The 14818-nt window shown below is 37.6% G+C and overlaps 2 protein-coding genes and 1 pseudogene across 3 annotated transcripts; all 3 read left to right on the forward strand.

The window, feature by feature from the left end:
* Positions 1-2778: 2778 nt before the first annotated feature.
* Positions 2779-3792, forward strand: LOC308698131 (trace amine-associated receptor 4-like; the record flags this gene model as incomplete). The annotated part of the gene is made up of 1 exon (XM_081378036.1): positions 2779-3792. The coding sequence occupies one exon, from the start codon at positions 2779-2781 to the stop codon at positions 3790-3792; it is 1014 nt and encodes a 337-aa protein (XP_081234162.1).
* Positions 3793-6696: 2904 nt separating this feature from the next.
* Positions 6697-7727, forward strand: LOC308698217 (trace amine-associated receptor 4-like; annotated as a pseudogene). The gene has a single exon. The product of its transcript is annotated as a trace amine-associated receptor 4-like (transcript).
* Positions 7728-10482: 2755 nt separating this feature from the next.
* Positions 10483-11511, forward strand: LOC308698369 (trace amine-associated receptor 4-like; the record flags this gene model as incomplete). The annotated part of the gene is made up of 1 exon (XM_081378384.1): positions 10483-11511. One exon carries the CDS (start codon positions 10483-10485, stop codon positions 11509-11511), a length of 1029 nt encoding a protein of 342 aa, XP_081234510.1.
* Between the last annotated feature and the right edge of the window lie 3307 nt (positions 11512-14818).

Consider the following 14818-nt stretch of genomic DNA (forward strand, 5'->3'; position numbering starts at 1 on the left):
GTAGACGAAATGTCAAAAGCGTCAGTATACTGTATGACGCCCAAGGATGAGAATGCGTTGGGGAACAATATGTTAAGTTTTGGGTAATAAAGGGGTAACAAGCAGATATACAACCTGCAAAGAACTTCGTAAGTAAACCAAAATTACGGTGTACGTTTCTGTAATTAAATTCTGTACTTCCGTGCAGGTATAAAGGAACAATAATTAAGTTTTTGGTAATAAAGGGGTACAACCAGATATACAAGCAAATTATTTATAATGTAATTATTTTAAAACTAACAGGTACCTATTCTGTTAATATATTCCAGGCAAAAATTGTGCGTCTGTTGTATATAAAAGTTTTTATCACATTTCTGGCAAAATATGTTCTTTTGCAATGTAGTTACAGGGTAATTTTGACATCTGTGGGTTGTAAATTAAACTATGCTCTGATTTTAATTTAGAACGTACCATGTAGTACTACTTACCATATCACATTATATTGCAATGACACTTTTTGTTTTGTTTTCTCAATAAGAGTACCTTTCTCTGTAATTACTGTGCAAATAGTGTTGTTTCGTATTGTTACATAGTAAGTAGTGTTTGTTACCCGTTTCAACTGTGTAGTTACAGGGTAAGTGTAACTCCTGCGGGCTGTAAATTAAAGTGGCACTTGTTACCCCCTTGTTCTGTGTAGTTATAGGGTAAGTGTAACTCCTGCGGGCTGTAAATAAAGTGGCGCTTGTTACCCCCTTGTTAACAAACACTATTTGCACAGTAATTACAGAGAAAGGTACTTGAAAACAAAACAAAAAAAACTTTTAATTACACAGTATATTTGCCCTGACATTTAAGTGTCATTGCAATACAATGTGATAAGGTAAGTACTAAGTACTACATGGTACGTTCTAAATTAAAATCAGAGCAGAAACTAATTTTTTTGGCTTAACGTTAAGTAGTCTAGAAAAGCCAATAAATTCAATTTTTATCATACTGTGCTTACATACAGTACAGCCATATATATATAAGTTTAATTGACAACCCACAGATGTCAAAATTACCCTGTAACTACATTGCACAAGAACATATTTTGCCAGAAATGTGATAAAAACTTTTATATACAACAGATGTACAATTTTTGCCTGGAATATATTAACAGAATAGGTACCTGTTATAGTTTTAAAATAATTACATTATAAATAATTTGCTTGTATATCTGGTTGTATCCCTTTATTACCAAAAACTTAATTATTGTTCCCTTATACCTACACGAAAGTACACTATAATTACAGAAACGTACACCGTAATTTCGATTTACTTACGCAGTTGTTTGCGGGTCGTAATATAAAGTGTTACCGTAAAAATTTTCTAATAAGAAAACAAACAAATAAATAAATACAAATCCTTTCTAGTACGTGACTAATTTAAACTTTTATCCAGTCTATTTATTATTTATACTTGTCCAATTTAATTTTTTTGGCTTTTTATTGTTAGTGTTTTAATTACTGTGTTTAGAACTCTACTATTTCTCTGATGTTGTAGGTGATTAGATTGAAGCACAAAGAAGTTAAAAGTTTGTTTTTCCTGTCTGTCTCCCAAATGATAAAAGTTCAGCTCTGTGGGGTATTATGGGTAAACAAGTTGGCTGTGATAATAATGTGACAGGATACAGCTAATAAGCTTCATGTGTAAAGCAGGTGAGAGGTGGTATTAACACTTTTGATTGGTCTCGACTCCTTTGAGAGTCACTCCAATGAAATGGAGGACTGATAATAAGTCTCATGGGTCCAAGACATAAAGCATCATTAATGAGGTGTGTGTGACTGGCAGCTGTGGATTTGAAGGCCAGCCAGACATTTACTGTGCAAATATCTCTGGAATGGTTTTAAATATATAATAAAAGTGTTAAGCAGAGCATTATAACCTCTTCTGAAGGATAAGAGATAGGCAGGCCATTGCAGAAGTTTACTTACTGTAGGCCTTATATAGTTTGTATACTTAAGCAATTTAAAGACAGATTAAAAGGACCTAAGTCTTATACTGTAAAGGCCAATACAGACTGCTCCGATACATAGGTTTGGTTGGATCAGTGTTATACCCGTTGGCGTTGGTCGGCACTTGTTTTCACTAATTGAACATGTTGAATCTCCATTTCTCGGGTCATAGAGTGAGAAGTGACGTGCTGTAATCTGGTGACTGTCCGTATTGGTCGCCGTCTGATGGAGTTTTTCAAAAGTTGTAAATAAAACTAAGATTTTTAGATGTTTTTACGAGAAAATACTGTTTCAGTCTTTATACTTCAAAATTGTATGTTTAATTCAATGTGTTACTTACTGTTTCTTTATTTGTGAAATTTAATAGCAATTTTTGATTGAAAATTGTTTCAAAGTAAATCCTACGCCAATTTTTTTCAGTGTAGATTTAAAAGGCAGAGTGTGGTCACTATTGTTCTCGGCGGTTGCTTTGTGGTTGCTAGGGCGTTGTTGTGGTGTTGGTTGATTTTTTGTTGTTGTTATAATCTCCAGAGTTCATGATGTTTTTGTAACCATAGGTTAAATTGACAGGTGTAGGAGAGTTACTTTGAATATGAGAGTATATATGGACACAAAACAGCTCTTAGTCCATATATGGAGTTAAATTGGAAGGGCATGTACCATATATGTGTATATCTTTCTTTAGATATTGGTCTTTGCCAAACTGTAATTCATGAAATTGTTCTTTTTATACTTTTATTTATAATTGTATAATTGTCCTTTTATGATTACTAAGAAAATCACTTCAGGATTTGGGACAAATGTGATGATTTCAAATGTGACTGACACTGAAAATATGCTTCTCTGCTATCCACTCCTGCTGGACTCCTGTGCGAAATTGCACCGTCTTACTGTAGTTAAAGTGGCAATGTATGTTTTCATGGTGCTGATGATCCTTACAACAGTTTTGGGGAATCTGCTGATCATCATCTCCATCTCTCACTTCAAACATCTACAGTCTCCAACTCATCTGATCGTTCAGTCGCTGGCAGCTTGTGATTGTCTGCTGGGCTCTTTGGTCATGCCGTACAGCATGGTGCGATCTGTTGAAGGCTGCTGGTATCTGGGAGATTTTGTGTGTAAAGTGCATTCTAGTTTGGACATGACCTTCTGTATCTCTTCCATACTGCATCTCAGTTTAATATCTATTGACAGGTACTGGGCCATTTGTGATCCTTTAAGATACAAAATGAGGGTCACAAACAACACCGTGACTGTTTTTACTACCTTCACATGGCTGTTTTCATTTCTCTACAGTTTTTCTATTGTGTTTTCAGGGGTGAACAAAATTGGCTTGGAGTCGTTTATCATGCAGGTTTACTGTGTGGGAAGTTGTGTTCTGTTTTTTAACAAACAGTGGGGTATTATATGTCCAATTTTCACATTTTTCCTTCCCGGAACGATTATGAGCTCTCTTTATATGAAAATATTCCAAGTTGCACAAAAGCATGCAAAGGTAATGTCAGAAAGAGTGACTGTGGCGGCAGCCGGAGGGTTGAAGAGACAAAGCTCTGCGCACAGAGAGAGAAAAGCAGCAAAAACTCTGGCCATTGTCATGGGTGTTTTTTATCTCTGCTGGCTGCCTATTTTTATTGCTACAATCATTGACTCCTGTCTTAATTTTGTGACTCCAGCCAGTATCTTTGATGCTTTGGTTTGGTTTGGATACTTTAACTCCACTTGTAACCCATTGATATATGGTTTTTTCTACTCTCGTTTTCAGAAGGCCTTTATGATTCTCATATCATCCTGTATGACTTCAGTGACTCATGCACCTTGACATTTGAATGAATATGTCAGTCATTTTTACATCAGGATATCATGTTATGCTTCACAATAGGGATTTTCCTTCACTTATTAACCTACATGGTTTTATAAGTTATGATAACGTCATTTATTTTATGATATTGTGGACAATAAGAAAATATAAATATGATTTTAGAAACATTGAAATAAACTGATCAATGAGGTGTTCTATATCTAAGAACCTTTGATTTAAAGTTGTGATCTTATTCTTAATATTCTTTATAACTGTAAGTTACAAATGCAACAGTCACTCTTAACCTAAACTGTTGCAAGGTTATGCAACATTTTAAGCTAATTTAGAAATGAAGTAGATATAAAACGATGTATGATATGCAAAAATATTGATCACATATGCATGTTTTTTTTACATTAAAACAATCCCTTTAGAAGTACATATGTGTCCTAGTGTCCATTTGATTTACTTTTAATGGATAAAATGTGTAGATAAAAGTAAAAATTGTATTCTTCAATATTTTAGACAAAAAACAAACAAACCAAACATCACTATATTTTAGAAGCTCCAAGAAATCTGTGCAGAAAAACTTTTTCCTCTTGATCAACAGGGCTGTGTTCCAGTCCAAAATTGTCATGCCCTTCACTCACTAACTTCCCTCTGTCTCGATCACTCGGATGTACGTCATTGCTTACGTTGCTCGAGTGCCCACTACTGGCGGAAACTGCAATGGGCTGAATTGGAATGTCCTAAGCCCTTGATCACTTGGAATCAGCTAAGGAGTTGATTTATTATTTACATTTTTTTTTTCCTTTAAGAATTTGTTTAATGCAGCATCCAAATGTATATAGGTGTGTTTGGGTTGTTTCAAATTAAAAATATATAATTCATATATCATAGAGTTGTTTGTTGTGGTGGTGATTAGACGAGATATGTGGGGACATCACAATAGTACTGCATTGTTGGACATATAGGTGCCTGAAGTGTACATATGAAGTAGACTCGCTCCCTCAGTCAAAATCAAGGGAACAAGGGTCTGTCCATATAAACTTCCCTCAACCACTTCACGAAGTGGAACACACTTCAAAATGGCGGCAGGGATTCCACCGAGGGGAAGTGCTTAGGGAAGTTCACAAGTGCGTGTCTAAAAGTGGACTGGAACGCAGCCCAGGTGCCACTGTGCCTTATGGTTAAGGGTATTTTCAAGGCATGACGCTAATGAGGCTTTAAGGGATAGTTCATCCAAAAATGTTTTAAAAAATGTATTCACCCTCAAGTTGTTCCAAACCCGTATGAATTTCTTTCTTCTGTTTAACACAAAAGAAGATATTTTAAAGAATTTTGGTAACCAGACAGTTGACGGTAGCCATTGACTTCCTTATTAGGAAACAATAATACTATGGAAGTCATTGGGTGCCGCCAGCTGTCTGGTTACCAACATTCTTTAAAATATCTTCTTTTGTGTTCAGCAGAAGAATGAAACTCATACAGGTTTGGAACAACATATGGTGGGTAAATTATGACACTATTTTCATTTTTGGGTGAACTATCCCTTTAAAGCAGGCATGGGCAAACCCAGTCCTGAAAGGACTGCTGTCCTGTAGAGTTTGCAACCCTAATCAACTAACAAAAATCAATAATAAATAAATAATAAATCAACTTTCCCTAATAACTCCTGAACCAGCTAATCAATGTCTTCAGGATTACTAGAAAGCTTCAAGCAGGTGAGTTTTCTCAGGGTTGGAGCTAAACTCAGCAGGAAAGTGGTCCCCCAGGACAGAGTTTACCCATCCCTGCTTTAAAGTAATATATTTCACCAATACATTAAAAATCTGTCATTATTTACTGTCCCTCAGGTCATTACAAATCTGTATGACTTTCTTTCTTATTTGGAACTCAAAAGAAGATATTTTGAAAAATGTCTATTTTTTGTTCATACATTGAAAGTCAACAATCCAATGTTGTTTTGACCCCAGCGTTGCATGGTCTGACGAGTCTTGGTTTCTTAGTGCAGCGTGCAGATGAAGGTCTGAATTGTACGCAGTGTTATTTTAGTATCAATAGGCGCGTTTTCATTAAAGATTTGCGCAAAACTCTTGCGTTTTTTATTTATTTATGTGACTAAAACATATTTTTTTCCTCTCGCGATAAGTCATTTAAAAAATCATGGCGACGGACGTTGGTAGGTTTACGTATATCCCAGCCACTGCACTGGCCATTATTATTAATCGAAGGAGACGTATGTGTGTTATCCAAGCATTAATGGTAAGGAAAGACCCTTATACTTGAGAGCGGCACATATGAGGTGTTTCTGGGTGTTTCTCCCTCATTTCTGCTTTGAGGCAATAAATGGAATTTTTGCGAAATTGATGTGTAATTTCAGTTTGCGCAATTTGAAGGGTAATGGAAACGCAGCTATTGAGAAACTATTATAGTTTTTATTATTATTTTGATTTAGTATTTATTTTTTATTTTCTATTTTCATTCTAGTTGGTTTTAGTATTTTTATTGTTTTTGTCATTCTAATCAGTTTTTGTTTGTCAATATCATTAGTTTTATGTGAACAACATGAATCCATTCTGCCATGGTCCAACGGTTCAGGCTGATGGTAGTGTAATGTGTCACCAACCCATCCATTGATCTTCAAATCAGTTGAAGTATTAATTTTTCTCTATTAAATCTCCTGGGCTCATGTTGTTTTTGTAACTATGGACTGGTGTACAGGGGTTTCCTCGAATCTGTGCCTATATATGAACAAGACTGAGCAGCTCTGAGCCCATTTAGGGAGTTAAACTAGATGGGGATGTACTATATTTATGTTAACCTTTCTCTGGATATTGGCCTTTACCAACCTATCATTTACACATTTTGCTTATTCTTTGCCTTATTACAATTAAAGAAATCATCTCATCTGGAGTAGACGTGATGATGTCAAATGTGACTGACACTGAGAATGTGTTTCTCTGCTATCCACTCCGGCTGGACTCCTGTCCTAAAGTACATCGTCTTACTGTGGTTAAAGTGGCAATGTATGTTTTCATGGTGCTGATGATCCTCACAACAGTTTTGGGGAATCTGCTGATCATCATCTCCATCTCTCACTTCAAACATCTACAGTCTCCAACTCTGGTCGTTCGCTCTCTGGCAGCTTGTGATTGTCTGCTGGGCTCTTTGGTCATGCCGTACAGCATGGTGCGATCTGTTGAAGGCTGCTGGTATCTGGGAGATTTTGTTTGTAAAGTACATTCTAGTTTAGACATGACCTTCTGTATCTCTTCCATACTGCATCTCAGTTTAATATCTATTGACAGGTACTGGGCCATTTGTGATCCTTTAAGATACAAAATGAGGGTCACAAACAACACTGTGACTGTATTTACTACATTTACATGGCTGTTTTCATTTGTGTACAGCTTTTCTGTTGTGTTTACAGGGATAAATGCAGTTGGACTAGAGATGCTAATATTGCAGATTTCCTGTGTGGGAAGTTGTCTGTTGTTTTTTAACAAACAGTGGGGTATTATATGTCCAATTCTCACATTCTTCCTTCCTGGAACGATCATGAGCTCTCTTTATATGAAAATCTTCCATGTTGCACAAAAACATGCAAAAGTTATGTCAGAAAGAGTGACTGTGGCGGCAGCAGGAGGGTTAAAGAGCCAAAGCTCTGCTCACAGAGAGAGAAAAGCAGCGAAAACTCTGGCCATTGTCATGGGTGTTTTTTATTTTTGCTGGCTTCCATATTTTACTGTTACTGCTCTCGACCCTTTTTTCAATTATTTAACCCCAGCTGATGTTTTTGATGCTTTGGTTTGGTTTGCATATTTTAACTCCACTTGTAACCCCTTGATTTATGGATTTTTCTACCCTTGTTTTCAGAATGCGTTTAAGATTCTTATATGCACTTACTGTATGTCTGTGGCACCAAGGATTCAAACACCTTGACTTTTAAATGAATACGACAATCACACTTATTTCAGGCATCATAACAAAGAACAGTGATCTGTGATCTGAATCAAAATGCTAAATGATAAAATCAATGTTCCAAAAACTTTTTTGAAATATTTTCATAGAAATTCTAGAAATTTGTTTGTACTATGTTCAGAAAAATATGTTCAGTTATAATACAACATACAGTCTGTTTTATGTAAACTTAACAGTTTAAATTGAACACTAAACTCACATTTTAATGGATTTACATTAAATGGTCTCCCTTTGGAAAAACATTCTCATTTTGGCATATCCTCGTATCCTCATACTGAACAACTAAAGCTGGCCATGCACAGTAACAATTTGAAAGTTAAAATAGACATCTAAAGAAGGATATCTCATACCTGTTGAGAATGTGCCGTCTGTGTAGTTGCACGGTTGAGTTCCAGAAAATCATTATCAAAGTGGCTTTGAATGGATTTTTTTTTTTTTACAGTTACAGATTTAAAAAAATAAAAAATAAAAAAAGGTGGGTTTAAAGAATTCCAAAATCAACACAAAGAAACAATTATCATAAAAAGCTTCTTTAAAACGATATGGTTCTAAAAATAACTATTTGTAAAGAACCTTCTTTTTTAGAGTGCACAGTATATGATTGCAGGAAAATATTTTATTGAACATTGATGGAGCATTTTGTGCACCCTAAAAAATGCTGGATTTTATTGGGTTAGTTTCATTATTTTTACCCAGGTGCTATAGGAAGTTTTTGTGTAACTTAGTTGCTGGGTTAATTTTACTGAGAATACAAATGATGATGAGTTCAATTATTAAAGACTGTTCCCATTCTGAACTCCAGCTCCGTCCCTTTTGTAATTTTGTGGCCTCTAGGTGGAGAACAAAACAATACAGCAATACTTTTGTACCTGTAGCGATTACATTATTAAATAAAAATAGTATCAGATGACAAACTTTGCCATGCATGGCACTTTATGCTTTTGAGGTTTGGGTAAGTGTGTGTATGTAGAGGAACATTGTCATGACCTTTTTCTTTTCTTAGAAGTTTTTTATACTTTTTACTTTTTGATATTATAATGGTATATGGTTTAATGCATGTTCTGATGTCTTATGAATTTGTCTAAATTATGGATTGCTGATTCTCCTGTCTGCACAACAAATTTACCCTCGGGTACTAAGAAAGACACCTTAAACCAGTGGTCGGCAAAACTGCCCAAATTGGCCCGCCAGCAATAATATCTGGCCCGCGCCTGCAGCCAGATTATTTTGATAGCGGCTGGTTCTGAAATAGATTTGTCATGACAGCAACAGTTACTCACAATCACTTCATCTTTAGTGATTTTGCCTTCAAAATAAAAGTACGAGAATGTTTTTGCAGCAATGTTTTATTTTGAGATGAACTGAGAGCTTTTAATTTGAAAAGTTCTGAAAGACATTCAAAAGAGTCTGTGGTTCGCTTCGTTGCAGAAAAGACACACCGGCTTTGCATTCACAAAACTAGGTAGGATGAACGCATAGTTATCTTTCCCTTCTTCTTTGTATTTTCGCTGTCAACTTTCCTCTTTAGACTCTTTGATAGTGCCATTTTCTCTCACCAGCTAGCTTAAATGTTAACATCACTCTGCACACGACGTAGCGTACCTCCAGCAAGCAAACAATTTAAAAAGATGCAGTTTAGTACGTGGGGATGCCAAGGAATAATTCTGAACATAAAAGTAGCCTACCTCAAATAATTATTACAATAAGTTAGGCCCCATTGTGTAACAAGCAAATTAAATTGATACACATTTTTATTCACAATATGGAAAAAGGATTTTATTTTATTTTTTATATTTTGAGTTATTTTTATCCATTCCGCATCTCCCACGTATGTATGTTTTAGCAAGGCGGTCTGTGTTAGTGAATGAAGATACTTGCCAGGTTATGTGTCACTACTGCTTATTTATTTATCCATTGTAAAACCCGGACACCGACACACAAGTGTGGCTTTTGTCATTGACTGTCCTACTACAGGATTTAACACAGAGTAACAGCTCACTACCAGTTACAAAAGACACTGTAACAGTCTGTCACAGGCAATTCTAGTTGCCTTTTTCATCAATTAATTTCTTAACTTATCTATTGACTATGTTCTGGTGGCAATTTTTTTTTGGCCCGATGCCAAACTTACTTGCCAACCCCTGCTTTAAACCTTGAACCCTCTTACACACTAACCCAGCGCTGGGTCAGTGTCATTGAATGGATTGGAACAGACATATAGCCTACTGATACCAATTGTCTTCTCAAAGATTCACAGACCACACCATCTGCCACATTGTAGAAATTCACTTCTAGCCAGCAATCATAAGACTTTTTTTTAAATGCCAGGTTAGGGTTACAAACATTTCTTTCATCGTCTCTGGCCCTCTATAGCGTTGGACACCCCATGTTTAAAACTCTAGTTCCGCCATTGATCCATTGATCACTACACACAGTTGAAGTATTAATTTGATCCTTTTAATCTCCTGAGATTATGTTGTTTTTGTAACTATGGGTTACATGGACTGGTGTACAGGGGTTACCTCGAATCTGAGCATATATGGACACAACTGAGCTGCTCTGAGTCCATTTAGGAAGTAAAACTAGATGGGCTTGTTCACTTTTCTCTGGATATTGATCTTCACCAAACTATAATTTACTAAATTATTCTGTTTTTATGTTGGTTTATAAATGTCTGCTTTTTTTATGGTTACAAAGAAAATCATCTCAGCCTCTGGAGTAGACGTGATGATGTCAAATGAAACTGACTCTGAGAATGTGTTTCTCTGCTATCCACTCCTGCTGGACTCCTGTGCGAAATTGCATCGTCTTACTGTAGTTAAAGTGGCAATGTATGTTTTCATGGTGCTGATGATCCTCACAACAGTTTTGGGGAATCTGCTGATCATCATCTCCATCTCTCACTTCAAACATCTAAAGTCTCCAACTCATCTGATCGTTCGCTCTCTGGCAGCTTGTGATTGTCTGCTGGGCTCTTTGGTCATGCCGTACAGCATGGTGCGATCTGTTGAAGGCTGCTGGTATCTGGGAGATTTTGTGTGTAAAGTGCATTTTAGTTTGGACATGACCTTCTGTATCTCTTCCATACTGCATCTCAGTTTAATATCTATTGACAGGTACTGGGCCATTTGTGATCCTTTAAGGTACAAAATGAGGGTCACAAACAACACTGTGACTGTATTTACTACATTTACATGGCTGTTTTCATTTGTGTACAGCTTTTATGTTGTGTTTTCAGGGATAAATGCAGTTGGACTAGAGATGCTAATATTGCAGATTTCCTGTGTGGGAAGTTGTGTTCTGTTTTTTAACAAACAGTGGGGTCTTATATGTACAATTCTCACATTCTTCCTTCCTGGAACGATCATGAGCTCTCTTTATATGAAAATATTCCATGTTGCAAGAAAGCATGCAAAGGTAATGTCAGAAAGAGTGACTGTGGTGGCAGCAGGAGGGTTGAAGAGCCAAAGCTCTGCTCAAAGAGAAGGAAAAGCAGCAAAAACTCTGGCCATTGTCATGGGTGTTTTTTATCTCTGCTGGCTGCCTTTTTTTACTGTTACTGCTCTCGACCCTTTTTACAATTATTTAACCCCAGCTGATGTTTTTGAAGTTGTAATTTGGTTTGCATATTTTAACTCCACTTGTAACCCCTTGATTTATGGCTTTTTCTACCCTTGTTTTCAGAATGCATTTAAAGTTCTTATATGCACTTATGTTTGTGGCATCAAGGATTCAAACACATTGACTTTTGAATGAATATGACACTCACACTTATTTCAAGCATCACAATAAAGTTTTTTTATGTAATTCTTTTAGTTCATATATGCTAAAGCCATTTTTAAAATGTTTCTGTTTCTTATGAACTTTCTGCATTTATTGGAAGCAGTGATATGAATATTTTTAGTAATCTGGTGAAAAAGAGGGGCTGGGACATGACATGACATAAAATATGTTATGTTAAAATATGTTAAGTTATAATAAAACATCCTATATAGCCTGCTTTTTAATACATAATCAAGACTCAAGAAATAAAACACTCTCTGCTATCACAACTGCATTACTATTTTTCTAGGTGAGTGTAACCTGTGGCAAATGAAAAATAAGTTAAAAAGTTCATCATCGATTTATTCGTATTTAAATGTTATTTAGACTGTTATTCAATCTATACAGCCTTTTATAGTCAACTTTCAAGTCTGTCCGTATTAAACAGATTATTGTGTTAGTACTCTTTGAAGTCTGTTATAGTAAATTTTCCAAGCTATTAACATGGGCGTCTGCGGATTTCATGCATAGAGGGGGATTTTGTTTTTTGGCACAAACAGGTTTTGGCACTAAAAGGTTTTTAAAAAAATCAATATACACTCATGTAGCCTAACTATTATGCACGAATGAGACTCTTCGGACCAAAAGATACAGTATGTGAAAGCAACGGTAGAGCAGAGGAAAATTATTGTATGTTTTGACACGTTTTAAAGATTTTTAAACCCAAAAACTGCAAAAGGAATGAAATTGTCAAAGACATCAATCTAGTGCATATTCACATAATAAAAAGTGCTGTTTGTTCTGTCAATACTATTTGTTTGTTTTGCTGACTGGGAAATAGCTTCAGATGATTCAGCGAGAGAGCAGTCCAAACAAATGGGAATGGATTCATACCGTTTTGACTAATTCATTGAAAAGAATGAATTGACTTGAAATCGAAAATTGATTAAATCACATCACTGGTTCAGTCAACAGAAAAGTGTGACGCACAACTAAATATTTAATATTAAATAAATATTAAATAAGCTAAAATATTTGCATGGAAAACATTTCCCAGGTCAGTTGGAGTCCTCATGGTATATGCAGTGCATACAGCCATACAGCTGCAGGCCAGTGCAAATCCGTGTGACTCCCTCAGAAGAAATCGTGAACTTGTGGTTCGTCCATGGCCCCCCTCAGTAGAAATCGCATTCCGTTGAGGGTCCCCTTCGGTAGAGATCATCTTCCCCCTCAGTAGAAATTGGTTTTGCATAGTGGGGGGAAGGTTTGCATGCCCTGTGTGCCCGTCCGCTAAGCCACTGCTGTGGGCAGAGTCTTCGCTAGCAAAAGGTGGTGACAATCCGATTTCAACCAACATGACATCCATGAATGTCATTTATAAACGTTACTAATCAACTGTTCAGGGAAGCAGGTGCGCCGGGAACCAGCAAACGTTCAACAAGGAGGCGGGCCAGGAACCAGCAAACTTGAGCTGCTGGAGATGGAGACCCAGGTGGAGCTGACAAGTCAAAGAGCCCACGCGACATCTCTGGCACTGGAGACTAAGGCGGAGCCACAGCGATGAGCGTCTGAGGTGGAGCATGGGAGCCTGAGGACTGAGATGGAGCCAGTGAGACTGAAGGCGAAGGCGGAGGCGGGGGAAAGATGAAGACGGAGCCAAAGTTGCAAACAGGATGACGTCTGACCGAGGTGGAGCCGTCGGGACAAAGTAGCCTGGTGAAGCCGTCAGGACGATGGATTCTGGTGGAGCCGAGGGAGGGAGAAGCCTAGGCAGACAGACCGTGGTGGAGTGACGGGCTCGTAGGCCGGAAGCAGAGCCAGGGGAACCTCCCTAGTGGACAGAGCTAGAGGACTGAAGCTCCGATGCCATTCCTCACAAAAAGGTGTTGGAAATGCAGAGGGGCTGAAGGGAACCAGCAGAGGCGGGCTGAGGAACTGGCTGATCTTGGAAGAGGAGCTAGGAGAAGGAGGCTGGGAAGGATCATAGGGAACACAGGCCAAAAGGGACTGGGCGGAACCAGCAGGGATCAAGAGATTCAGGGCTTGGCGGAACCAGCGGGGAAACAGGAGATTCAGGGATGAGCAGAACCAGTGGGGGTAGGAGAAACAGGGAATTTACCTCCTTAAACGCCTCCAATGATTTAATTTACAGAGGCCATATACCATATACTCCAAAGTGGTGGGGTTGTGGGCAGGGCTTCCCTCACAGCCCTCGAACTCCACAAGCACTCCCTCTGTGACAGAGGTGTTGCGCTTACGCACCTAGTCAGACTCTCTGTGTGGATCTGGCTACGGGGCGATGTCACTTTATGTCCTCATTGTAGGCTCGGGCTCTTTCATCATGCCAGGCCGATCTCCATAGTCTGCTGTGGGCTCTTGCAACTCCACCATGCAGCTGTCGGGCAATGGATGACTGGTCTCTGGATGTGGAGTAGGGCTGGTGTGGTCCTCAGCCAGACAAATGGGGAATCACGGTTCACCAGCACCCACTCCAAAAATGTGGCAAAGTCTTCATTTTTATGGTTGTGATGTCAGAACTAGTCATTCTTCAAAGGTCATTTTGGAGTGAGGAGGTTTTTTTTTCTAGTTCTGGAAGTTAGAATATGTATATTATATCACACTCTTTTATTTATTTATTTTTATACGACCAATGCCGTTAAGGTTAGAGGACACATGTTTCAATAAATAACATATTTTTTGTAACTATGGGTTACATTCTCTGCTATCCACTCCTGCTGGACTTCTGTCCTAAAGTACAATGTTTTGCTGTGGTTAAAGTGGCAAAATATGTTTTCTAGGTCCTGATGATCCTTACAACATTTTTGGGGATTTTTTTTAATCTCGTAATATTCTACAGAAGAGAGAAGTGAAGCGTGCTGCTTCTCTCGTGAAAATTGAATCACAGTTTCCCTCTTCCACAGCATGTAATTGGCTGTTCACTACTGATGTCACACCTAACCTCCTTAACTCAGGATCAAAGCCAAAGTTGACAGAGAAAGTTGATGATCAGCGTCATGGTACCAACAAAGTCTGATTGGATTGGTTTGGTTTTGTCAACTCGAAACTAATCCTGTAACCCTGAGTTTGTTTAACTACCATCATAGTACGTGCCCCAGAGCAGAAACACAATAACTACAACTGAAGCCCGCCACACAGATTCGAGGTAACCCCTGTACACTAGTCCATGTAACCTATAGTTACAAAAAAATATGTTATTTATTGAAACATGTGTCCTCTATCCCTTAAGGCATTGGTCATATAAAAAATGAATAAAAGAGTGTGATATAATATACATATTCTA

This window comes from Scardinius erythrophthalmus (assembly GCF_964197995.2).
Source record: "Scardinius erythrophthalmus genome assembly, chromosome: 11".
NCBI classification, from domain to species: Eukaryota; Metazoa; Chordata; class Actinopteri; order Cypriniformes; family Leuciscidae; genus Scardinius; species Scardinius erythrophthalmus.